At 42.9% G+C, this 27,190-nt stretch overlaps 1 protein-coding gene across 3 annotated transcripts in view; it reads left to right on the top strand.

Annotated features, from left to right (window-relative positions):
* Positions 1-27,190, top strand: part of LOC146856218 (C-type lectin domain family 17, member A-like) — a 118,799-nt gene that overhangs the window by 55,385 nt on the left and 36,224 nt on the right. The window contains exons 5-6 of one of the 3 annotated variants that reach the window (XM_085654278.1): positions 8,746-8,796; positions 10,812-10,868. The exons of 1 other annotated variant lie outside the window; for it this stretch is intronic. In XM_085654278.1, coding sequence (XP_085510404.1) covers positions 8,746-8,796; positions 10,812-10,868 — 108 coding nt within the window. The remainder of the gene's footprint in view (positions 1-8,745; positions 8,797-10,811; positions 10,869-27,190) is intronic. One more of the 3 variants, XM_085654279.1, reaches the window with a different exon arrangement.

The following is a 27,190-nucleotide window of genomic DNA, read 5'->3' as shown; positions in this document are numbered from 1 at the left end:
CTTATACTTATGAATGTGAGCGCTGCTTTGTAGGCAATCAGTTCCAGAAGTACGTCATTCTCGGATTCAAGAAACATGAGGGAGAGCCAATCCCTTACCTGGTCTGGACAGATGTGATCCGACCACACAGTTTCACCAATCCGCAGCACAGCCCAATAGGGGAGCGCCTCGATGTGGTCACTGCACACGATGACTTGTGCAATCTCCCATCCACTGCTGCCAGCACAGACACCACATATCAAGGCATCCCATGCCTGGGTATCCCGACTGTACTCCTGTTCGTGTGCCAACAGGGGGCACACACACAAGTCGTAATCCAGTTCAGCTACCGTTGTGTTGGATAGGCAGACCTCCATGGTCCACTCGAATGTGCATAATCGACAGTGGAATCAAGGCTGGACGCATGTGACGTATGCAAGCTGTAAACTCAGACGGTAACTGATTTGCAGGACTGCCATTGGCAGAGCTCCCAACAGATGCAGGATTCGTGCAAGGTACAGTTCCTCGTGATTGTGGTTGTGCATGTGCCCGGAATTGCCTGCCATTGCGTTTGTTGGTCTCGTATCAATGGCACTCCTCAGACCGGCGGAGGTTCTGTGGACGATATGCCACAGCTTGGAGTAATGAGTCGTATGTGTGTTCAACGTTTTGACGTAGGGGTTGTCTCTTGAACCGGTGTGTTAAGGGCATACCATGCAGGTGTAGCTCGAGCAGGGACAAGTGTGTGTGAGGTGTGGACAAGTCGCTCTTTCATTAGCGCAGTTCGTGGTGTGGGAGTCATCAGAGTCCGGTATGGTATCTCACTCAGGGGGTGCCGTGCGCATTGGAGACCAAGGTCAGAGGTTCGGATGTCCTTCCGCCTTGTGTTTCGAGACAAAGGAGCTTTCATGCCTAATTTTAGTCTGACTACTGCTTGCGTTTCTGAAATGTGATGTGGCCTTCGCGCTGGATATGTTGCCAGGCCTCAGGTTTTGGGTGCACCAATTGCGAGACACACGCGACAGTTGCCATGTATCTCCCAAAGGCACGATTGTCCTTGCGCTCCTTGTTCAGTCTCTCTCTCTTTTTCTCTCTCTCTCTGTCCTTTGATGAGTGCCTGACACACCTTCTTATCTGAGATATTGTCTTACAGGCTGTCACTTGCAGATTGTCCAGGGATGACCAGCCATGACTCTACCAAATAGTTGTTTGGTGTGATATTTAATTGTGATGTTTTGTATGGACCAGGTGTCTCCAACCGGTCGATCGCGAGCTACCGGTAGCTCGCCGAGACCCTGTCAGTAGCTCGCGACGCTTGCTGCTCAATTTAGTAGCCCTTTAGTGTTATTTGGGCTATTTAGGCTTTTTTCATGCTCCGTTGCCGCCCTCACCCAAAGCAGCTGCTCTGATTGGCTTAGAAGAGCTTAGCTGGGGCGGGCTGAAGAGGATGACGACGTTCCTCTCCTTTCTTTGTGGATCTTGTGACTGTTTCTGCGCCCCCTGCCCTTTTCTCACTGGCACCGCACTGTTCATTGTGCGAGTGCGACAGGAGCCATTGGGGAGCTGCAGCCGGCGTGTCAGGGCGGAGCAGCTGGTTTGCAGGTCTTGCAAGCAGGGACCCGCGCCATCTGCCCTTTTCTGCAGAACAGCTTTCCACCTCATATCTCACCAGCGCAGCAGGTAAGCCGTGTGAGCACACCCTGGCCCCCTGTAAAAGTAAAGAGTGAATGACCCTGCATAGTGCTGCATACCGACTTTCGTAAGGCTTTGTCTGGTCAACAATTCAGTTAAAAGCCATGTATTGCAATCGATATGGTAATCGTAATGGGTAAAAGTGTGTCTGCTTATTGTTGTGAGCCGTGTTCCTAGAATAGATAATACAGGAAAGGAAAGGTTAATTCTCAGATGAGCCTGTTTAGTCAAATGCCTTGTACTGCTGTCGATATGGTAATCGTAATGGGTAAAAGTGCGTCTGCATATTGTTGTGAGCCATGTTCCTGAATGGATAATACAGGAAAGGAAAGGTTAAATCTCAGATGAGCCTGTGCCTCAATAGTGGCCAAGATCCCCTGTAAAAGTAAAAATTGAATGACCATGCATAGTGCTGCATACCATCATCATGAGCCACGAGACTTTCATAACTGTGTCCGGCCAACAATAGTCAAATGCCTTGTAATGTAGTGCGATCAATATGGTAATCATAATGGGTAAAAGTGCGTCTGCTTATTGGTGTAAGTAAGCCATGTTCCTAGAATGGATAATACAGGAAAGGAAAGGTTAAATCTCAGATGAGCCTGTGCCCCAATAGCGGCCAAGATCCCTTTGCGGTATTTTTTCGGAAACAACAAGCTTAGGATTGCGAAAAGGTTTCATTCATTACCACTCATATAGCGGGAGGGTAGCCAGTCAACATCTTCGAACAGCTGTAGATGGGCCAAGAAAATTAACTTAACATAAAGAGAACAGAGATTGTTTATTTTTTAAGCATGTCCATTATTATTTTTTTTTAATCACACAAAGTACTGTAGGTGTAGGTAGGGAAGTAACGGCCCTTTAGTGTTGTTTGGTGGGCGATTTAGGCCGGGCAGACTTTTTTCAGGCTCCGTTGCCACCCTTACCCAAACCAGCTGCTCAGATTGGCTTGAGCTTAGCTGGGGCAGCCGAAGAGGATGACGTTCCTCTCCTTCCTTTGTGGATCTCGTGACTGTTTCTGTGCCCCCTGCCTTTTCCTCACTGGCACCGCACTGTTCATTGCGCGAGTGTGACGGGTGCCAGTGGGGAGCTGCAGCAGGCATGTCAGGGCGGAGCAGCTGGTTTGCAGGTCTTGCAAGCAGTACACAACTGCTGGTACCCACGCCATCTGCCCTTTTCTACAGTACGGCCTGCCACCTTATATCTCACCAGCGCAGCAGGTAAGCCGTGTGAGCACACCCTGGGCTCCCTGTAAAAGTAGAGTGAATGACCCTGCATAGTGCTGCATACCATCAACTTGAGCCATGAGACTTTCGTAAGGCTTTGTCCGGTGAACAATTCAATTAAAAGCCATGTATTGCGATCAATATGGTAATAATGGGTATAAGTGCGTATGCTTCGTGTTGTGAGCCGTGGCCAGTGTTCCTAGTATGAAGTTCCGAGTATGGATACACAGGGAAAGGTTTTTTTTAATTTCAGATGTGAGCCTGTGCCCCAATAGCGGCCAAGAACCTTTTACAGTATTTTATAACGAGACAACAAGCTGAGGTTGCCGAAAAGGTTATCATACATCACCACTCCTAGCCAGTGAGTAAACATCTTTGAGCAAAAAACAGAGATGGGACAAGAATATGTTTGGAGAACTTTACATAAAGAGGACAGGGATTGTTTATTTTTATTTTTTGGCTGCAGCATCTCCATTATTTGTTTTTTTATCACACAAAAGTACTGTAGGGAGTAGGGGTGGAGCACACATGGTATTAATTATCCCCTTTACGGGCCATGCAGTTAGGCTCCTACTCCTATGGGACCTCAGATGGAGCAAACTGCCAATGTAAACGGCGATAGCCAGTCCATAAAGTCAAAATTAGACAGGCCATTATTTTCTACTCTTCTACTTAGTCATCCATTGCAAAGGTGCCACCAATTGGGACCCCCTTGAAGTGGTTGTCATGGGAGCCTGATAATAGGAGGCCTGTCGGAGGTGTTACCATGGATCAGTCATGGATACCAATTTAAGAAGAGAATTCATAGCGTTGTTAACTGAACAAAAGCAACGAAGCATGCTTAAACGTTTAAACCAGAATAACAGAATTAAGGCTTAACTCCCCATCTTCCAAAATGCTTACTGTGGAGCAAATATTTATTTGCTTGCATTGGAAAAACCTTTTACATAACACATGGAATATGAAAGCAACTTCCCAACAGGCTCAGAACACACATGGCTAAGAGAGAATTCACAGATGAAAGAATGAGAGATGAAATGGTACTTTGTGATGAAGTCGGGAAGCTAAGAGTCTTTATCTTTTGATAATTTTATAAGCGATAGGGGACTGATATACTAGCTAGCAGAGGTGCACTATTACTTGCAATGGATCGCAGTTTCATTATTAAATCCTGAGTAGCGACACAAGATGGAATGGCCAATTAAGGTTGATGAAAAGCTCATGGCAATTAAGAGGATGAGTTCCAGTAGGGCACTGAAACCAGATACACTGCTACATTTTACAATAGAACAGGAGTGGAGATCGTATCTGTTGTGGCCAATCTCTCTCTTAATACCTTATTGAGAAGGAAGGGATAACCCCAGATGACTGAGGCCAACATTACTTTAATTACAAAGTTTGGAAAGTGCACTGTTTTATCGCCCCAGAATACTGATTAACAGAGACACCACCATTATCACTGGAATTTTAAGCGGCAGACCCCTAATATAAAGGCTTTTTGTTTTCTCATAGCCTGGCCTGTCAGGTTTGTCCCCGGTAGAGTTGACTATTATTAAAAACATATGTATATGGTGGGAGTGACGCCATATTAGGACTGCACTCGAGAGGCTAGTGGGGCGGGAATGGCCTACAGGTGAACCAGGCCCTACCAAAGGCTTGTCTGACAGATCAGTACATTTCATTAGTTGGTTTTTGGGCTGCATTACAATGATTATTTCAGTGACAGCTATTGATAGGCCCTGATTTTGAAGCTATTAATTGAAAGGTCGTAAACTAGCGGTTTGCCAACAGCACACATGCACAATCTTTTCTTTCAGTGTTATTGTGTTCAAACCACAGTATGGGCTCTGAAGAAATAGGCTTAACGTCAATGAAACTGGGCGGGGGAGGTCTCTCGGAAAAATGCGCGAGTTGCTTGGGATTTAGTAGCTCACGACGATTTTCACTGACCAGAAGTAGCTCTCACTACACAAAAGGTTGGAGACCCCTGGTATGGACTTTCAATGGTGAAGGATTGAATCTGCTTTTTCTGTACTCACATGGCTGTTAGTTGTTGTGTTTCTGCAGCATCAGGCGAATGGCTTTGTGCATGATTTTGTGACGTTGATGTGCATTCTCTTGGTCCGGGGGAGGTGGAGGGTTGCCTGGATATGGCCCCTGTGGGGGGCAGGTTGTTCTGGGTGTGGTGGCGGTGGGTGTTGTGTCCCTGTTGGGGCTCCGAGCTGCATGATCAGTGGCTCCATGGGATCTGTTGGTCTTCAGGTGTGGCTGTGGTCTGGGCTCCCTTTTCTGTTGCTGGTTGTCGTCCGACTTTGCACCAGGTTGGAGCAGGTGTTAGTTTCCTGCTGCTATCGCGCCTTATCGCATGTTTTGTGTTCTTATCGCCGAAGTGGCTGGTCGTTGAGAATGTTGAGGTGTGGTGTTGTCGCGGCTTTTTGTTCGGGAACGCCTACTCTGCATCTCATTAGCGATAGTTGCCGGGGTAATCTGTGGTGATGTTTTTTGAGGTTGCTATCGCAGGTAAACTGGTGGTATCGGCAGTTTGCACCGGCTTGTGAATGGGGCGATGGATTTATCGTGACTTTGGCTGTGCTAAAGTGCCGTTAACTCGGCGATATCTCATTGAGAATATGGCCCATTGTGTGATTCTGGGCAAATCCCTTTATCTGTTATGTCACAGAAATGTTACAGCCACCTTATTTGTTAGTGAATTTGAAACTACGTCAGTGGTCTTTTTATCTCTCTGTGTCTACATTTTACACATGTGTAGTTTGAATACGTTTAAAAATATTACCTGATATTAGACTCTCTTATCTTAAACCTCTCCTTCCATATCCTCGAGTCGGTACGCAGGTCTCAACCACACGCCATACTGTTCTACTGCACTATGGACAGACAGCACCTCCTGCTTGAGAACATTGTTTTGACAATATCATTTAAATGGTTCTTAGTAAAGCCCAACAGTCCAGTGGCATAACGAAACTCGAGGGCCCCCCCTGCAAAGTGCATGGAGGGGCCCCCTTTCTGCTCACTCAGGAGCTCTCAGGTCAGCATACTGTAGTGAGGGGGCCCCCTGGAGCTCAGGGCCCCCCGCACTGCGGGGGCTGCAGGGGCCTTTGTTTCGCCCTTGCTACAGTCCTGTTACACAAACGTACATTTGACTACATCCCTGGCCCCGATGTAGAGCAATGCTGAGTTGCGACAACTCTTGCTCTTGAATGCACATGCCTCAGAAGCAGTTGTACCGCGCATGCGCCTTCCTGGGGCTAATGTTGGCTTACATGCTGCCCAGACCACGCCCGCTACGCTGGTTCCTTGCGGCCATCTTTTCCAAGTCCCTTTTCCAACACAGACTCTCGTATATAATAAAAATGTAAATTAGAATGGAAATGTAACTAGTCATAGAATATACCAGAATATGCATAAAGAATCATAATATTGCTATACACCCGTACCCTTCAATCAGGCTCCATCCGGGTAGAGCCATTCTGAGAAGGGACATCTTAAGGATTTTGGGCCCTGGGACAAACGTATTTGGGGGGCCCCTGTCCGGAGCAGCTTTGAATTTATGATTCAATTTCAGCTTTTTAATGCCCTATGGTTAGGTTACTGACACTGCACAGGCACACTGGTCCAAATTTTAAATGTGTTTCCATCTAATATTCAGGGATAGTGACGTGTTTCCAATATTGTAACACTGCAGCAGCTCACTAATATTAATTCACATAATCCCTGCCACTGACTGCCATTTCTCATATGTAAGGTCCTGTTTAGATCTGAAAGGACAATTTCTATGGATGTTACATGGTGTTAAAAACAAATAACATTTGTCTGCAAAATGTCTGTCTTATACTCCCACACATCACTGTTATTAAAATAAAATCAAAGAAAAATAGTATTTAAAACAATTTATGTTTTAGAATCATTTAAGGTCATCAGGAGCGGACTGTGTGGAGAACAGAGCCGATCTGAAAGGGGGCCCCCTGAGAGGCTGGGGCCCTGGGCCAGAGCCCACTTTGCACATGCCTTAAAACGTCTCTGGTTCTGAACTGGCAGCCTTCAATACTCCCGGGGCTATCGACAACCCTTGACTGTTTATGTCTCGCCTAGGCAGCACTTGCGGTGTCTCTGCGAGACATTTTGTATTCAGGATCTGGGCATAAAGCTCTGCCTACTTTCCGCCCATCTTTTTAATTGGTTCCTGTCTCTGTCCTTTGTAAATGGGGGCTTTTCATTGTTCATTAGGCTTAGTAGTCCCTCCTTAGTACCGCCTTGTCTCTTCTTGTAACCTCCCATGAGGATCCCCCCGGTACATATGTCCTACATTTACATTACAGCGTCAAGGCACTATTTTCATAAAGGCCTTCAAACAGGATACTCACTTGATCCTAAACTAGGTTGGCAGTTGTTACTTTACTCGCTAGTACATCTCACGTTTATATTAGACCTTCTATAAATTTCCCTTCATCAGCTCCACTTAAAGTACAACCTAATCCGGAATTAATATATTAACTCTTTTGTCACATTTCAAAGCTACTAATTGTATATAATCACATAGCTATTTAAATGTACTTGTGGTACTGTCTTGCATGCAATACATTATGGGTAGATTGGATTTACCATATCTTCTGCAGGGTGCAGTACCATATGTGACCAGAAGTTTGTGATGCTCACTAGGGACCTCTAGGAGCAGCTTGTGTCACTACACTTAGACAAGCAGTGCTGGTGCCTTGCTCACTAGGGACCTCCAGGAGCAGATTCCGGTATTGCACCTAGACATGCAGTGCTGGTGCCTTGCTCACTAGGGACATCTAAGAGCAGCTTGCAGTACTGCACCTAGACATGAGGTGCTGGTGATGGTGCCTTGCTCACTAGGGACCTCTAGGAGCAGCTTGCGATACTGCATGTAAATTCCCCTTCATCAGCTCCACATAGAGTACAACCTAGTCTGGAATTAATATACTAATTCTTTTGTCACATTTCAAAGCTACTAATTGTATATATGGGCATAGCTATTTGAATGTACTTGTGGTACTGTCTTGCATGCATTGCATTATGGATAAGGGTGGATTTACCATGTCTTCTGCAGGGTGCAGTACCATATGTGGCCAAACGTTTATGATGCTCACTAGGAAACACTAGGAGCAGCTTGCGGTACTGCACCTAGACATGCTGTGCTGGTGCCTTGCTCACTAGGGACCTCTACGAGCAGTTTGCGGTACTGCACCTAGTCATGCAGTGCTGGTGCCTTGCTCACTAGGGACCTCTAGGAGCAGCTTGCGGTACTGCACCTAGACATGCAGTGCAGGTGCCTTGCTCACTAGGGGCCTCTAGGGGCAGCTTGCGGTACTGCAACTAGACAAGCAGTGCTGGTGCCTTGCTCACTAGGGACCTCTAGGAGCAGCTTGCGGTACTGCACCTAGACTTGCTGTGCTGGTGCCTTGCTCACTTGGAAACTCTAGGAGCAGCTTGCGGTACTGCACTGAGACATACAATGCTGTTTCCTGGCTCACTACACAAGCATTTGCAATGCACTAGGTCTCACATTACTGAAAGTATGCGCTATTGGCGTTGCATTATTATTTGCAACGCCAATACCGCAAACTATCAGTAATGCGAGACCTATTGCATTGCAAATTATTTTAAAGTTTTAGGCTTGTGGAACAACTAGCACTTTCCTTTGTCGTTTCCCTCTCTGGGAGGCTGGGGAGTTGGAGAAAGTGGAGTGTTGTGGTTTGACGGTCAAATCATCGCACTGGTGACAGAAATGGCATGACAGTCCTATTTTCTCAAAGTGTTACCTTGGAATACTTTGGATTCAGTTTATTCATTACCCATTCCTTTTCAGGAGAGGGCATTTCCTTAATAGAGACAAAGAAATCAGCAACTCCAAAAATAGGTAAGTGATATGTTTACCAATTTACTGCTTGTACCTTTGCATAAGTATGTACAGGTTTTGTGCTGCACGTCCTGTAGATGAGCAAAACAAACAAACAAGTAAAAGATAGAAAGGGCTGTGAAAAAAAGTTCCCTACTCCTGATAGTATCTGACTTACTCAGAGCTCTGCCAATGACTTTACTGTACATGCACACAGGACCTGTGTACGGTGTGCTCAGCCGTTGGGACTCAGGGCTAAGTATTAAATCAGATCACATATGTTTTTCAACTACAAAACTTTGTTGGATCAAATATATTGCTTGATAGACACCAAATGTAGGGACAAATATACAAGCCACTTGCGCCGCTGATGTGTCACTTTCTTTTGACGCTCCGGTGGCGCAGTGTGCTGGCCCATATTTACAAGACTCTGCAAAGCCACGCTTGCGTGGCTTTTCATGGCCTTGTAAATATGTCCTCCTCTCTGCATGAAAGGGGCCTTCCATGGGTGTTGCCGAGGGTGTTCCCATGCAACACCCATGGAATCTCACGCATTACCAGATTTACAAGGTTTTGTAAACCTGGGAATGCATCAGATTAAAGTGGCGCACCAAGATGGAATACCTATATTTCTCCTTATTTTTTCCTCTTTCTATGTGTGCTGCATTCTGCATCACATATAGAAGGAGGAAAACGTCATCAATTATTGTTTATGTGAAGGAAGGTGTCCCTTCCTGCACAAACACTATCAACCCTGCAACGCAGGCACCCTTGCACCATAGTGCAGCCAATTGTGCACCCGTGCAGAGGAAAGCACAGGGATGCGTCGTATTGCTGTAAATACAACTCATCCCTGCACTTCCCAATGACTCAGCTGAGCGCAGCAAGAGGGCCTGCAGCGCTAGGCTGTGTAATTTTCTAGTAAATATGCCCCTATGTTCACATTCTGTTGTGGCAAGTTACCTCAACACACACTGTAATATCTGTAGATAGTGCAAGGGTGCCTGCGTTGGTGCTACGCAGGCTGTTGTGCGCCAGAGCAGAGGAAAGTACAGGGACTGATCCCTGTTCTTCCCTAATGGCGCAGCAAGCTGGCTTGCAGCACCACACTGCGTCAGTTCCTTTTAAAGATGCCCCTTAGTTTTGTCCAGGGCACAGCACTGAATTGCTGATTGTTGCTGCTTTAGTTGACCTGGGGAGGATGATAGACACAAGAGGTCAAGGAGCTCTAGTGCACCTGGACCTCTCAGCGGCATCCGACTCCCTAGATTGGTCTCACCGTTGCCCCCCCCCCCCCCATTCTTTCACCAGTGCTTTTAATAGTCATACGCGGCTCTGTCGCACAATTTAGGAACAATACCCAATCAGAGTACAGACCATTCTGCCTCCTCCCTGTAAGCAGAGCCTATTGCCTTTCAGTTACTCGGAGGAGGAAAGCAGAAAATGATTTAAAACAGAATCCTGATAAAACAGAGGTTACACTCACCTCTCCTAAAACATTAGTACAAGATCTTTTGAGAGGCTTCCTTAGTATGCCAATGACTCTCCTTTCTGTAACAGTAGCTGGAGCGTTACTGTGCCACTTCCTCCATAGACCATTATGCTTTTGATTATTGAAGTATCTAATCATAGGGGCTGATTCACAGAACTAACCTGAGACAAAATCCTAAACTTACTACTTTTGGTATTCACAGAAGGCATTTAGTAGTAGTAAATAGGATTTTGTCTTAAGTTTGACTTAAGTATGACTTAAGACAGACATAAGACAGACTTAAGACAGACTTAAGACAGACTTGAAACAGACTTAGGATAGACTTAAGACAAAATCCTAACTTTACTACTACTAAATGCCTTCTGTGAATACCAAAAGTAGTACGTTTAGGATTTTGTCTCAGATTACTTCTGTGAATAGGGCGCCCAGTGGGAAGCTGCATCCGGTGTCAGGCTATCAGGAGAGGAGATGCTGCGAATAAGAATCTTGGGCATAGAAATGCCTCCCAAAAAATGTCCAACCCACAATGCCATTCTTCTTCCAGGCCTGGACCTCTCCTCCCCGGCTGTGGAAGCAGCCTTCAGGACTCCGGAAGGGCCAGGTAAAGAAACCCATTTCCTTATCATTTTCAACAATTGGGGCCGAGGAGGCATGTCGCGATACTACCGTATGTGGCTGCTAGGCAAGCACTGTTAGTTGAGATTGACCCCTACTGAAGCAATAGCCATAATTCGGATAAGGTGCATTATATTGACCAGCCATGACTTGGGTTTGGCACATTTAATATAACTTTAGGTCCCCAGTTTGGGTGCCAGAGCCATATTGAAATAAATGTAATGTCCATGGTTGAAGTAATGGTTCATTGAAGTTCAATGGGGCACGCCATGCAAAATGTGGGCGCTAATATGCATTCTAGGTGCTTTAAGTGATGTATATATATAACTTAAGAAATAGACCAAAACTATAGCGCAGATGTTCAGCAGGCCTCCGATTTTTTTGTTCGTTATTTATTTATTTATGAACAGTTGGCAACAAGTAGAGAATTGACATTAGTCCAAACTGCAAAGGACATGCCTAGTAGACACATTATACAGCAGGCACTAACTGTACATAGCAAGGTGGTGAGTAGTTACATCAATCGGAGCCATGAACCATGCAATAGCCCAAGAGTTGACATTTGTACTGTTAAACAATGTGAGTTGTAAGCAGTGGTAATTGACAGCAGGTTCACTGCAAAGTTTATGTCTGGAGAAGAGCACATGGTGGGTCTCTTGTGGTTCCTTCGACAGACTTGGGGGTGCTCCGTGATGGTGGGAGAAGTCGAGTTTCTGCGGAGTAGGAATGAAGTGAGGAGACCCCCGATAAGCAATAGGCCTTCAATTTAAATTTTTTTCAAAATGTGTTGCAGATTTATATAGCGCGAACTCGCCCCGAAGGTATTGGAGCGCTTTACATGAGCACCAGTTACATTACACAAGGACACATTCATGTGTTTTTTGGTAGGCACGGGAAGATTAAGTGATTTGCCCAGAATCACAGGATGTGGAGTCGACTGGAGGCTTGAACCTTGGCTTCCAAGCTCCAAAGGCAGCAGTCTAGCTGTCAGACCACATCCTCAGCCTCTTTAATGGGTATACAACACAGAGTAGAAGCCATTTATCTATTCCTAAGTAGAAGACATTATACGTTTGAAAGAAGAAGCAATTGAATCACAAATATCTTTAGGATAACAGCGCACGCTAATAAGGTTTGTACTTAATTTGTGCCAGTGTTGGTGGTGGACACCACCAACTACTGCAGCCGATCAATACTCTTTGCTACCTCCAGCATTGTCCCGGTTTGCAAGGCAACAAGCAATAGCAGATCAGTATCTCTTTTAATTCCACTAAGGTCATGGTAACAGAAGCTGCACATCCTATACAGTGATCATTCACCATTCAATGTATTGGCAAGTCTTCCTCTATTTCTACAAATCCCACTGGAAATAAAAGAAGGACTGTTTTTCACACTAACAGGTGGTGTGCATGCTCCACAGCAGCCAATTATCAGATGTGGTCAGGATGTCTGCCTGTGTTAGTGCTGCAGACATACAAAATCCGAGATCACGGATAAAGAACTTAGCAGTGGAGGTAGATTTTTCAGTGTGATGAACAAAATCTATAAATGAAAGGAAAAATGTCCTTTCTTGAGTCCCCTCACTCACCGCAGTTTCCCCACGGTAACATGCTTCATCATAGGGGCCATCCCAACCCGCTGCGGGTTGAGGCGTGCTGCGACTTGCGAAAATACATAGGAGCACAATAGTGAGGAACTATGTGTAGTGCAGTGGTGTATGTGGAGTGGGCTGACTTAAAAATATCTAACTAGTGGGCACAATTAACTTTATTCTGGCTCCTAGCTGATATATTAAAAACTGAGTGGGTTTCTAGGTTGCCTGGTTATAATGAATCAGGGGTCCTAGTAGAGGGTCAACATGTTTCGAGCTTCCCCCACAGCTCTTCTTCAGGACGTCACAGGGACCAGCCCTGTGTGTACTATTCCAAAAGGTGCAGTGAAAAATTATTAATCAATGCTGTCTAATAAGCATAAGAAATATAATACATACAACATTCAATAATGTATTACAGTCCAAGGATATTTTTCAAAAGGCAGTACTATGCCTCATGGTCGTACGAGGGGGAAAGAGAGGGTTCCACTGGATTTTTGAATAACTCCTCTCCTGGATGAGTACCTGGATAGTTCCCTCGAGACCGCAGGATAACAGTGCACGCTAATAAGGTATGTACTTAATTTGTGCCAGTGTTGGTGGTGGACACCACCAACTATTGCAGCCGATCAATACTCTTTGCCACCTCCAGCATTGACCCGGTTTGCAAGGCAACAAGCAATAGCAGATCAGTATCTCTTTTAATTCCACTAAGGTCATGGTAACAGAAGCTGGACATCCCATACAGTGATCATTCACCATTCAATGTATTGGCAAGTCTTCCTCTATTTCTACAAACCCCACTGGAAATAAAAGAAGGACTGTTTTTCACACTAACAGGTGGTGTGCCTGCTCCACAGCAGCCAATTATCAGATGTGGTCAGGATGTCTGCCTGTGTTAGTGCTGCAGCTGCTGGTCTTAAAGTGAGGTATTTAAGAAAATCTACTCATGCGCCAAGCGGAGACTTAAAAGGTTTATTAGCAACAACAAAAAATAATAGCCTGTGAACCATTTTGTTTTGTAATTTATTGCGATTTTATATAGCGCAAACATTACCCAAACGTGCCAGAGCGCTATAAAAAAGAACCAGTTGCATTACATCAGGAATTTGGTTTACATGAGTTGCATGAGAGATACAAACAGAAAAAAATTGCAAATGTACAAGGTGTAAAGTCACTCAAGGAAGAGATAAAAAACAGGAAAAAATTGCACATGTACAAGTTGTAAAGTCACTCAAGGAAGAGATACAAACAGAAAAACTCTAAAATCACATGGGAATGGTCGTAAGTACAAAGGTCTAACTACATATACTAGTGGTTAGAGTTCTATATATACAAATAGTAAATTTACACAGGATTAAATTTTAACAGCAATTAGGCTTGGACAATTATATAATACATATTTACATATATACATATATTTAAGGCAGTCCAGCAAAAAGAGAAAAACGATCAAGGGTCATCAGGAGGAGTCGTGAGGGAAAAAGGAACGGAACAAAGGTCAGACAAAATGTCGGGTTCGGGTCATTGGTATAGAAGGAGACCATCTCCAAAAACAAAATGGCGGTGTGCACAAAAGTCACCAAAAGGACCATGTCCAGTCAATCAGAGTTTCTCCAGAAACATAGGTTGTAGCATGCTCATTACACAAGGGCAAGACACACATTTACTTACAGTAATTCATAAACAGTTCCGTCTGCAAAGGGGAGCACGTGATAGACTAAAACAAAGGGAGCATACAGCTGTCTGAAGCCAGGTCATGAGAAATGAAGAAGACAACATTCAGTTTAGAACAAGAACGTAAACATTTTGGCTGAGCAAGCTAATCCACCCTCAGTCACCTCGTGAGCAAAGATGAGACTGAGAGGTTAAAATGTAAGAGACGGACACTTTGGTCAGACATTTGTTAGTATCGGCAGAAAAAATAAAGTGAAGTAAGTTATAGTCTCAAGTGTGCTTACTTCGGGCCCTAGGCCACTGTTAACTGAACAGGAAACAGTGTGAGGAGGTGGTGGCTCGTCAGCAGGGTTGGGGGTAGAGAGTTAATAAAACGTATATTACTGTCTAGTTATGTGCCCAGGTAACAAGGTCATTGCTACACCACACGACATGAAGAAATGATCCGTTAAAAAGACAACTGCTCAAATGACGACCCGTGTGGATGGGACCATGTTTGTAATACATGGACGCAAAGTGTTATGTCTTTTTTCTAGCGTTGTTATCATACTGCATATGTGTATGGTTATGTTATGGTGAAAATACATTTTTTGCATCTTTTCCACCTGTACTGAAACTGAAGAAAAGGAATAAAGTGTGTTAAAAAAAAGTGAGTTATGGTTACAGTAGTGATAAAGTAATTCACAAGTTAAGGAATGCCTCCCCAATTTTGGGGACCGACACTTAAAAAAAAAAAAAAATTAAGCTGAGCTGACTCCCCATGTCAGCTCTTTGGAGTCTGTGCCTCTCTTAGACTTCCAGTGGATGTAAATGGAAATTGATACTTGTATAGCGCACTACTCACCCGCAAGGGTCTCAAGGCGCTTGTACGAATACCGCTGTGGAACCCATCCTGGATTTCCCTGTGAGGTGTCCACTCCTGGGCACCCCCAAGGTGGAGGCCAGGCATCCTTAGCATTGTGGGGGCCGTTGTGGAGATTAAGCAAGCTATTGCCTAGAGTTGCAGAGTGGGACTCCATGATTGGAATGCCACCGAGGCGAGAATTATCAGGTCCGTGGAATTTTGAGCCCAAGAGCCGCCAAGGCGAGGAATTGAACCCTGGTCCCGGGCTAGACCTCTGCATCAGGGTCTGCCGCTCTAATCATTGAGCCACACTTCTCCACTGTACAATCCATGATCACTCGTTCCACCTCAAGAAGCACTCATCTCTCAGAAGTGAACTTTACACACTCGCCTTTTAGAAGCGAACTTTACACACTCGCTTCTCAGAAGGGAATGTTACACCCACTCCGGCCATTTGGTTTCATGAGGCAGTTGTGTTGTGTGCTGCCGATCACATATTTCATTTAGTTTACTTCCTCAGCAGAGCTGAAAAGGCTAACTCAACATATTGGACCCATAGGGTGGGCAGCACTGATCACCAGACCAGAGGGGCAGCTCCTGCCAGCTCAGCATGGGCCAGAGTATTTGTTCCATACATTAAAAATGTTCTCCAGTCCTTCTCTTGAGGATTTCACAGAAGAGCTTTACATGACTTGGAATGGAAGCTCACCTAGCCCTTCCCTGCTGGAGGACTTTACGCCGCCTGAAATCTGAGACCCGTCCAGCTGCTGGAGCAGAGTTTTCTGTTGAAAATCTATTGGGTTTTTTTAAGCTCTGGTTTGTCTATTGTCGAAAGAAATTAAAATTATTAATTTATAATTACTAATTATTTGTTTTGTGTAAATGTTCTAATTAACCAATACGAAATAACAAGAGAAAACTACTACACGTGGGGAAGCATTTGTGTTGTTTACTAATAATGTGCATGTTTTATTAATAAATGTTGCTGAGTGCTGTTTATTTTAAAGCACAAAAACGCTTTTTAAATGTCGTGTACTAATGTTTTTCTTGTGTTGCAAAGGCTAGATAATTACATACACATAAGGGTATTAGTGGGGTTAACACTGTTTAATCACTATGCTGTGGTAACGTTGTTTTTGTCTCTTTTAATTAAGATGGTACGATTTGGCCTAGTGAAAAATGGCTACCGTTTAAAGCCTACATTCGAGTGCTGAGATTTTGATGAGAAGGCCTTGCTGAACATGGTCGAGAGTCATCTGACCACAGTTTTTGCCTGGTTAAAAGTTTTCCGTGAGGACAGCAGCTCTGGGCGGACATCCAAATGTCCTTGGAAGACAAAGGAGCCTCAATGAACATTATGATCACCATGCTGGTTCCGAGGAAATATGAACATGAAAAAGAAACATTTTCAAGATTTAGTTCCGTCTTCCGTCTTTTTATTTTTGTGATTTTTCTGAGCGGAGTTTTCCAAATGTAGCGATGCTACATCCTTTCCTGCTCGCTTTGCTCAGCGGTTCAGCGGATATCGAAAACATTTTATGTTGCCTTCTATTGTTAAATTCATTATAAATATTGTTAGCTTAGAGAGGGTTCGTTCGTTGCATTTTGGATTCTGAGGCCACTTCTTTCCGAACTTGCGTTGGTGAGGATTGATGCTGTGAGGACGGTGACCTAAGAGACTTCTATTGAGAGACCTGTCCTGATGATCCATTTATGACATTTAGCTAGAATAGGTAACTATGAGAATAATGATTTTATTTTGATTGTCTTTCCATTTGAACTAATTTTAGATAAAGAATCATAATTTTAAATACAGTGTTGGTTATTATTTCTTGTCAATTATTGAGTACTCTATTTTGATTATTGTTGATTATTATTGGTTAAATCATGACTCAAGACAGTGTCAATTAGGTCTTATCGACCATAAGTGTAGATACAGGGTGTTTAGAAGGTTTTCTTCCCACAGGTTCAGTGCTAATAGAGTAATCTGAGTGTATGTTAGTGAAATGGGCCCAAGCGTATGATGAGTGTATGTGCGTGTATCTGTGAATTTACTCTATCCGTGGAAGTAGGGAGAATTTGTACACCCCAATCTGCACCAATTTCCTGGTAGCAGAATTTGATGGTTATTGATGATTGTCTTGATCTGATTAGATTGCTTGTACATTGGCTTTTGATTTATTGATTATTGATTGATGGTGGTATATGTACTAATACTATATGTTGGAGTCGTCGTGTTGAGTTTTATGTAGTGCTTCTGGAATTTGGGAGCTGGTAGCAGTTCCGTAGTAGGGCAGAGGGAAGTATATGCTGCTCTCGGGAAAGACGGGATTGTTGGTCCTGTACGTATGCAGGAAAAACGTGTGACAATTGAAGTTGCGCGTCACATTGTCTGTGTTCGGAATTAGTGACATCATTGTGTGTTACTATTAGAAATATTTCTGGTATAAAAAGGAGTGTGTATGGTAGCGAAGGTTATCTGTGAAACTCTGGTCTTAAGTCCCAGGGATCCGTAAGGTTCAGCGTTAAAGCTTATCGCGGGAGGAGTAATAGGTATTCTCTGAGCTTGTTTGAAGGACTGGGCAGAGGTAAACACTGCTTGGTTAACGTATGTTATAATTCTGTAGTGGGGCAGATTGTTCGCTGTTCTCGGGAAAAGCAGGATTCTGTGTGTATGTACTACATTTTCTTGTATGAATGTATGTGAATGCTCATACATTTAGTTGATTGTAAAACTCTTTGGAGTAGTCCTAGAGAAAACAGTTAATGAATGCATGTTAGAAGGGCAGAGTAGAGGGATGTGCTACTGTGTCAACGGGATTCTTGTGAAATAGATTTTCTTTACTATTCTTTGGTTAGCGAAGCAGACAATGGAGATGTTTATATGTTGTAACTAATAGATTTTGTAGAATCTGACACGAAGTCTACTGAGAAGTTTTGTAAAGGAGGGGTAGACGACTGACAGGAGACAGGAGCAGGAGAGACTGCAGCGACTGCTGACGTCAAACAGACCGCGCTCTGATTGGATATTAGATCAGAACAGTGCTCGCGCTGAGATTGGTGCGTTGGTGTGAGCCGCGCAAGGATTGGAAAGAGTCACCTTGTATTCTTGTGACGTAGACGCTCCAGGATTGGTGCGTTAGTGTGAGTCGCGCTGTTATTGGATAAAACATCGTACTATTCAGTTGTATTACGGAAGGGATTAGAAAGTTTTGGTAAACGTAAAAATGTATTACCAAGAAGAGAAAAAGAAAAAATCTTTGTTCAGAAAGATTAAAAATTGGTTCGACAAGGATAAAGATGTTAAAACGAGAGAAGGTGAATTGTTACCTCCATCGAAAACGCCTGCATCCTTCATGGCTGCGAGATATGGGTATCATACCTGTATATGGTTGGAGAATTGGGTTAGGTATACTAAAGAAGATGGTGTTCTAGCATTTCCAGAACATGGTTCATTTAATTTGGCCGTGTTGAAAAATTTGCGGGAAAAGATGTTGTGTCTTGACCCAAGACCAAGGCCGACACAGTTTGAGGCTTTAGTGGAATGGGAAGAGGAAGTACATGAGCGAGAAAAACAGAGGTCTGGGGGAAATTATAGGTACATGTTTGGGAGGAGACATGATCATGAAACTCATCATGATCGAATGAAGAGATGGCGAGATGCTAGTATGTCAGAGGGATTATACCCTATGAGAACAGTTGAAGAGAAGGGTACAGAAAGGGTTCCTGAGGCAGAAGTGAGAAGATATGGAGTTAATGAGTATGAGGATGAAGTCTTGAATGACATGATTTACAAAAGACCACCTCCATATAGACCAGAACCAGAAGAGAGCACACCAGTTGTTTCTCCGATAAGAGATACATTGCGTATCATTGAGACAGAAAATGTGACATCTGAGTTAAGAAGTGGTAATCCTTTCAGGGAAAGAGAGAATAGAAGCGGTGGCGAAAATACGAGAGAATTAGCCAGAACTACATCGGAGTTGACTGAAAAAATTAGAGACCTGACAAAGAATCTAGAAGCTGTTACGGTGCCTGTAACCATAGGTCCGGTTATGCCTGTTTTTGATAAGCAGAGGACGGGTGAAAATAATTTGGTGATTCCATATGTTGGGAATAGATTGACAAGTTTGGCTGGTCCTTCAGGAGATTCAGGAAAAAGGACAGAAAATGATGATTTGAGACAATTCAGACATGAGACATGTAGTGAAGGATTAGAGATACAGTCTAATTCAAGATTGGATGCTGGTGAAGCTAGTTGTTCAGGGATGCCGATTTTAGAACCGCAGAAGAAAGTGGTTCCAGTGAGAAAATCTACTGAAATAACAGCTGAAGATTTGAATGAATGGATGAAAGTTCTTCAAAAGAGGGATAAAGATTCACAGGCAATTGATGTGGCTAGGTTACGTGTAGAATTAGAAGAGCTTGTTGCAGGGACAGTTCCTACAGAAATTCTGAAAAATCATCATGATGGTGAATTGTTATTTATGTGTAAAAATATCACCTGGAGAGCTAAAAATACACATGACAGATTAAGAGCAATAGCGAATGAGCACGGAGTTGACATTGATAAAGTGAAAGCTTTGCAGAAGTCTTACAGGATGGATTTCACAGACAAAGATATTGAGAATCTGAATGGTGCTGGTAGAACAGGACAGATTAAAGAGATGATCGCTTTATTGCGAAAATGGGGTGATGTTGAGAAGTGGAAGGATAGGTGGTACAAGAAAAGAGAAGAATCGGGAGATAGGACTTATTCAGCATTTCCTGTGAGAGAAAAAGAGAAAACAGTGGATGCTTATCCTATGAGAGAAATACCTGGAGGAGGATATGTACATGTTCCATGGACCAGACAGGATATTTTATCATTTACGAATGATTTCCCTCGACTGAGAGAAAAGCCCGTCGAGTGGTATAGGCAGGTAGACAGGTTTTTGAAATTGTCAAAAGTGCTGTGGATTGACCTGAATAGTCTATTTGATATAATTGTTCCAGCAGACTTGTGGGCTGAGTGTAAAATAGTTGTAAGTTGGCCTACTGAGGAATATCCAAGAGATCAGAGAACAGGAGCACCAGATCCAGAGGTAATGAGAAAGTATGAGCAGGTGATCGTATATCTGAAAAATAAAGTACCTCCAAAAGAGACAGACTGGGTTAAAATAGATCGAACACATCAGGAAGCAAAAGAATCGGTTCATGCTTTTTATGAGAGGCTGATACTGGCTTTTAAACAATTCAGTGGGGATGAACACCTGGGTGACAAGGATTTGAGTCATTTTGTATACAGATTTGTATATGGCCTGAGACCTGAGATTAGTGAGAGAATTCGTGAGCATACAGTGGACTGGCAGAGTAAGAAAATAGATTAGATTTTGAGACATGCAAAATACTTCAGTGATGAAATTGAAGCAAAACAGAGAAAGCTGAAAGAGAAAGCAATGTGGGCACAAGTGAAAGTTGCGGAAAGACAGGAAGCACAGTTGGTGGAACAGGCGAATAATGCAGGAAATAATCCAGGGAATAGGCCTAGATATGCAGGGAAAGGAAAGGGGAATCTTGAGGAAGCCAAAAAAAAGTTCCCGTGTCACAACTGTGGCCAACTGGGACATTGGAGATCTGAATGTACCAATCCACCATTAGCGAATAATGAGAGTAAACCCTTAAATCAACAGGTGCAGAACAAAGGGATTAATCGACAGCAGCAACAACCTTCTGTTGTGAAACAGCAGAGTCAAGAGCCAAAACCGCCCTTGCCGCAGAATAGAGGATCACAAAAGTATAATAAGGATTCGGGATTCTACAATGATGAGCAGGTAAACAAACAACGGCGTTCTAACCAGGTACAGCAGTACTTGTTAAAGAATGAAGGGAGTAAGTCTGAAGGTGATTATTGACGGTGCCGAAGAGAGGAGGAAGAGTGCATACTTGGTGCAACTCTAGAAATAGACCAGCCAGGACCATTTGTGGATGGAAAAATAAATGAAGAAGGTGTTACTTTTTTAGTAGACACAGGTGCGACAAGATCAACTGTCAGGTCAACAGATATTAGAAATCTTCCTCTCTCGGATGAAGCAATCCAAGTAGTTGGTGTAGCCAATACGCAAATCAAGACACGTCTTACTGAACCAATAAGAGTACAAATAGGGACATTTTCAGACATGCACAGATTTATTGTCTGTGATACTAGTCCAGTGAACTTGTTAGGCAGGGATCTGCTTTGTAAGATGAACTGTACAATTTTTTGTACACCGGATGGAATAGCTTTTGAAACACCAGATAAGGATGTTTTGTACCGAATGACTCTAGAAAATAGAGAGAGTGAGTTAATTGGTGCATATGCTGTGTTTGATCCGGAGGATTTGCCTCAAGAGCTGAGAGACACAGTGAAAAGGACAGTTTGGGATTTTACTGGAGAGGATGTGGGATTGATGAATAATGTAGATCCTGTGAAAATTGCAGTGAAAGAAGGAATTACTTATCCTAACATTCCTCAGTACAAAATGACACCAGAAATAATTGAGGGAATAACTCCTATAATTGAGAAAATGATTCAGCAAGGAGTTTTGAGAGAATTATTGAGTAGCCCGTGTAACTCACCGATAATGGGGCTAAAGAAACCTAATGGGAAGTTCAGGATTGTACAGGATTTGAGAAAAGTTAATCAAATTGTGGTGGCATGTTGTCCTATTGTGCCAAATCCGTCAGTGATTTTGTATCAGATTCCACATGATGCTGAGTGGTACACAGTGATTGATTTGTGTCATGCTTTCTTTTCAATTCCATTGCATCATGACAGCCAGCCGATTTTTGCATTTAGGTTTGGCCAGCCTATTTTAGCATGGTGTCGTATCCCACAGGGGTATACGGAGAGTCCTTCGATATTCAATCAGTTATTGAAAAAATCATTGGAGAGCTTGATTATGCCTGAAAATTCAGTACTAGTGCAGTATATTGATGATTTGCTAGTGGCATCAAAGACACGTGAAGCTTGTGAAGTAGATACCATAGCTTTACTGAATCATCTGGCAGATGGAGGGTTAAAGGTATCTCCAGCTAAATTGCAATTTTGCAAGAAAGAGGTGCATTATTTTGGACACAATATTGAAAAAGGTCTAAGAAAAGTGACTGATGACAGGATTAGAATTATCAGAGAAATGAAAGCCCCAAAGACCCAGAGGGAAGTGAGAATGTTCCTGGGAATGGTGGGTTATTGTCGTCAGTGGATAATTAATTTCTCGCTGATAGCAAAGCCACTGATTAAGCTGACAAAAAGTGAGATGACAGATCCATTGGAACTAGATGGAGAACAAATGGCAGCATTTGAGGAGCTGAAGAGCAGAATGTGTGAAGCCCCTGCTTTGGGTATGCCAGACTATGAGAAAGAGTTTGAATTGTACTGCAGTGAGAGAAATGGATGTGCACTTTCAGTGTTAATTCAGAAGCATGGATTACTGAGAAGGCCTATTGCGTACTTCTCATCGACACTTGACCCTGTAGCTGTGGGTTTACCAGGTTGTCTGAAATCTGTGGCTGCAACATGCAGAAGTCTGGAACAGAGTGAGGGAATCATAATGGGATATCCTGTAAGGGTATTCGTACCTCATAATGTGGCAATTCTTTTGACAAGAAGCAGAACTCAGTACATGTCACATAGTCGGCTGACTAAATATGAGAAAGTCATTCTGGGAGCATCAAATGTGACTCTGGAGAGATGTGTGAATGTGAATCCAGCGACATTGTTGCCGGATATTGAAAATGTGGGTGTGAAGACAGAAGATGATCACAATTGTTTGGATGTGCTGGACTACTGTACAAAACCGAGACCAGACATAAGGGATCTTCCCTTACTTGAGAGTGATCATGTGCTGTTTGCAGATGGATCATGCCTGAGGAATGATGAGGGTGTGCTGAGTGCAGCATATGCAGTGTGCAAGGTTTCAGAAGTGATGGAAGCATCATCATTGAAAGGAGTGAAATCTGCACAAGTTGCAGAATTGGTGGCATTGACGAAAGCTTGTGAAATTGGGAAAGATCTGAGAGTGACTGTGATGACTGATAGTCAGTATGGATTTGGAGTTGTGCATGATTTTGGCCAACTTTGGCTACAGAGAGGTTTCTTGACGTCGAGTGGGACTCCAATAAAGAATGCTGAAGTGATTGGGAAATTGCTTGAGGCGATACAGCTGCCTAAAGAATTAGCAGTTGTAAAATGTGCTGCTCATGGACAAGGAGATGATTTTGTGACAGTTGGAAATAGATTTGCCAACGACATTGCACAATATTGTGCTAAGAACAATCACTCGATTAATAGGGAACGAGAAGGAGAAATGTCTTTTTGTTCTGTGATGTTTACTAATGTCCTAGAAACGTGGGATGAAGTGAAACAGTTGCAGGATGAGGCAGGAAAGGAAGAAAAGAAAGACTGGATCAAGGCAGGTTGTGCCCCAAGAGAAACGGACCATGTTTGGGTCTATAGAGATGGCAGACCAGTCATGCCAAACTCAATGCTGTCGACAATGGCAAGGATGTATCATGGCCAGGGACATTTGGGAAGGGATGCGATGATCAGGTCTTTTAAACAGACTTGGTACAATGCAAAGTTCAGGACAATTGCAGAGAGCATCTGTCAGAGATGTTTGATTTGCCAGCAATTTAACACTGGGAAAAAGACAGTGGTGAGTCTGGGAACGATAGGTAGAGAAGGTGGTCCTTTCACGAGAATGCAGGTAGATTTCATTGAAATGCCCCAAGTGAACAGACTTTGGTATGTTCTAGTGGTAGTCTGTTTGTTCTCAAGATGGGTGGAGGCCTATCCGACTAGGAGAAATGATGGAATAACAGTGGCAAAGTTACTGTTAAGAGAGTTGATTCCTAGGTACGGGTTTCCAGTAACGTTTGAGTCTGATAGAGGTGGACACTTCTATAATGAGCTCATGAGTTTGATTTGTGAAGCATTGGGCATACAGCAAAAGCTACATTGTGCATACAGGCCAGAGGCTTCTGGTGTTGTTGAGCAGATAAATGGCACAATCAAGAACAGGATTGGTAAGATGTGTTTAGCCACTGGAATGAAATGGCCTGATGTCTTGCCTCTAGTGCTAATGACTATTAGATCTACTCCAGATAGAACTACTGGGTTGAGTCCGCACGAAATTTTGATGGGACGTGCAATGCGTCATGCATTTGTACCTGTCAATAAGTTGATGACAATAACTGATGACATGATTTTGGATTACTGTAAAGGCCTGGCTGACGCAGTTCATTCTGTGTTTCACCAGGTTGGAGAAGAAGCTACCACACTTGAGAAGAAGCAAGCTCATGATCTGAGTCCAGGGGACTGGGTGAGGATTAAAGTACACAGAAGAAGAAATTGCTTGGTTCCAAGGTGGGGAAGGCCAAGACAAGTTATTTTAACTACGACAACTGCAGTGAAGTGTGCTGGTGTGAAAAACTGGGTACATGCGAGTCATACTCTGAGAGTTCCAAACCCAAAGGATGGGACTGGCAAGGAGTATTTTGAAGAATCAGATTCCAGTGATGATGAAGACCCAGAACCAGTGAGAAAAAATCAAAGTTCAGAAAAAGAAGCAGAAAAGACTTCAAGAGAACCATTAAGAGTCTCAGAAGGGAGATCAGATTCTGTAAGAGAGCCTGAAGTTCCAAAAAGCAGTGAAGGAAAAAGAAGAGAAAAGAGTAATTCCACAGAGACTACTCCTGAATCAGAAGAGGAGATTGAAGAACCACTTGAGATTATACCTGAAGAAGTAGGGTCAGAAGAAGATAGAGAGGGACAGATTGCGGAAGACCCCCGAGGAGGTGTAGGGAACATTCCTGATAAGCTAGGTGAAGGGACAAGTAGACAGCAAGAGGATTGCGTGTCGGAGACTCGAGGAGGGAAAGAAGTAGGGAAGTCTCAAACAGTGGTGAAAAAGACTGTGGAGCAAAAGAAAACTGCTGAAGAACAAGAGGCATTTGAAACAGAATCGGATGAAAGTGAGAATGAAAAATCAGAAGGTCGAGTTCTGAGAAAGAGAACTTGGATTGGAGAAAGAAATAATACAGAAACAAGACCGAAAAAGGTTGTAAGAGGAGATTTTTGGCCTAACAACAGAGTAAAGAGGCTGAGATACAGACTGATAAGAGCAAATACATCGAAAGCTGAACAAGTGAATGAGGTGTTGAGTCAAAACGAAGTAAAAAGAAAGGAGCAAAAGGAGTCAAGAGAACCTGAGGAGATAAAGAGAATTAGAAGACCCAACCAAAAGTACAGATCACCGGAATGGTCTTATGTGGCACTGTCTGAAGGAGGAGAAGAAGAAGAAACAGTGAATCGAGACAATCCGGAGGGGATCTTGAGAAAAGTGGTTGAGGAAAAGGAAAAATCTGTTGGAATCTTAAAAGTTATCCTGACTGACATTGGAGAAGAGTCGGATGCACAGGATGTTGTTGATGATCTGATACAATTTGATGTTGCTGAAGAAGGAGTGAAAAGTGATGAATATCCAAATTGAGTGAACTGAAGAAATCACTTGGAGGAAAAGTGAAAAGGAGAAAGTCTGAAATTCAGCTGTCTGAAGTAATCCAGAAATAAAGAGTAATACAGTAGTGGAGTAGTAGAGGCTAAGTCAAAAGACACGGTCAAAGTAGTAAAATGGCTAACATAGAGAATAATCAAAGTAGATGTGCCTTCTTGAAAAGATGGTGTAGAATGTGCTGTTGCTGTACTGGATTATTAATGCTACTATGGGGTGTTTTAGCTTTATTAGTTACATTTAGAGTTACAATAGGTACATTTGAAATACATACTGAGAATGAGACTAATGTAGAGAAGAATTCACAAAAAGTAGTTCCAACTAGAATTAGTAATACTTACATGCATAAAGATAGGTCAATTAATGATTTTTCTAGCAATGTTTTTTCGAAATTGTTGTATGAATATGTGAAGACAATGGAAGTGAGGGATTGCTATGTTTGTATGCAATTACCTGCATCCGTTTCAGAGGGTGTTACTTATCATCATTTACCAGCTACGTATGGAATTTCTTGTAGTGTGTTGAGTAGTGTTTTTTATTTGCTAGGGAAAATAGATTATGAGATGTCTAACAAAGATAGTATTTTTGGGCAATTGCCTATGAATGAAAAGCTGAATCCAGCTAAAGAAGCTAACATTTTTGGTGAGATTTTTATTGAAAAAGAAGAATTAACATTAGATTACATTTTTAAGAATAATTTAACTTGCAGTTTGAAAGAAGAGGAGAAAGCTTTCCTAAACATGGTGGAGGAAAGGAGATTGAGCATGCATGAAAAGGCAGGGAAATACAAAGTGAGTGAGACAATTTGGGACATTGAGATGGGAAAAGAATTGAGAAATAGAGCTAGTCCAACTTTAGCTTTAGATGCACCACAGAAGGGTAAGCTGTGCATTACAAGAAGGAAATCCCAATATGATACATACTTTGTTGGGACTAGTGAGTGTCATGATACATACTTTATTGCGACAGGATGGGGTTTTAGAGGAGGAGAGGATCCAGTTTTCCCAGGAGTGTATTATGTTTGTGGGAACAAGGCTTATTACAAGTTGCCTGATAATTGGTATGGCACGTGTTATGTGGGCCTGGTCTTTCCAAAGATTTTTCATATAGATAGAATAGAAGATGTAGAACATATTAATTTACTAACACGTTTTAAGAGAGAAACTTGGTCAGAAATAGTGGGTGACATTTTTGGAGCTTTAATTCCAGCAGTGGGAATTTCTTTGAATGCATATGGAATTCGGAAACTGTCAACAGTGGTGGATCGCTTATCGACAAATACCGCTGGAGGGTTTGTTTTGGTGAATACGGAATTGATTGCCGTACGTGCCATGTCTATGCAAAATCGACTTGCCCTTGATATTCTATTAGCTAAGGAGGGTGGGGTCTGTGGAATATTGAAAGTTCAACATTGTTGCACTTACATTCCAGACGAAAGCAAAGACCTGAAGGTCTATATCAAAAATATTACTGATTTGCATGAAGAATTAGTACCACTGGAAGCTGAGAGTATTTGGACTAAAATAGCTAATAAAATAGTTGCTGTTAAGAATTTTATTGCAAAGATAGGTAGTACTATTATAGGTAAGATATTGTTTCCTTTGACTTGTATAATTGTTGCTTTATTGATACTAAGATTGGTGTGTTTGTGTTGTAAAAACAGG

This window comes from Triturus cristatus, chromosome 4_1 (assembly GCF_964204655.1).
Source record: "Triturus cristatus chromosome 4_1, aTriCri1.1, whole genome shotgun sequence".
NCBI classification, from domain to species: domain Eukaryota; kingdom Metazoa; phylum Chordata; class Amphibia; order Caudata; family Salamandridae; genus Triturus; species Triturus cristatus.
The sequence above is the reverse complement of the archived record's forward strand: the minus strand, read 5'-3'. Positions and strand labels throughout refer to the sequence as shown.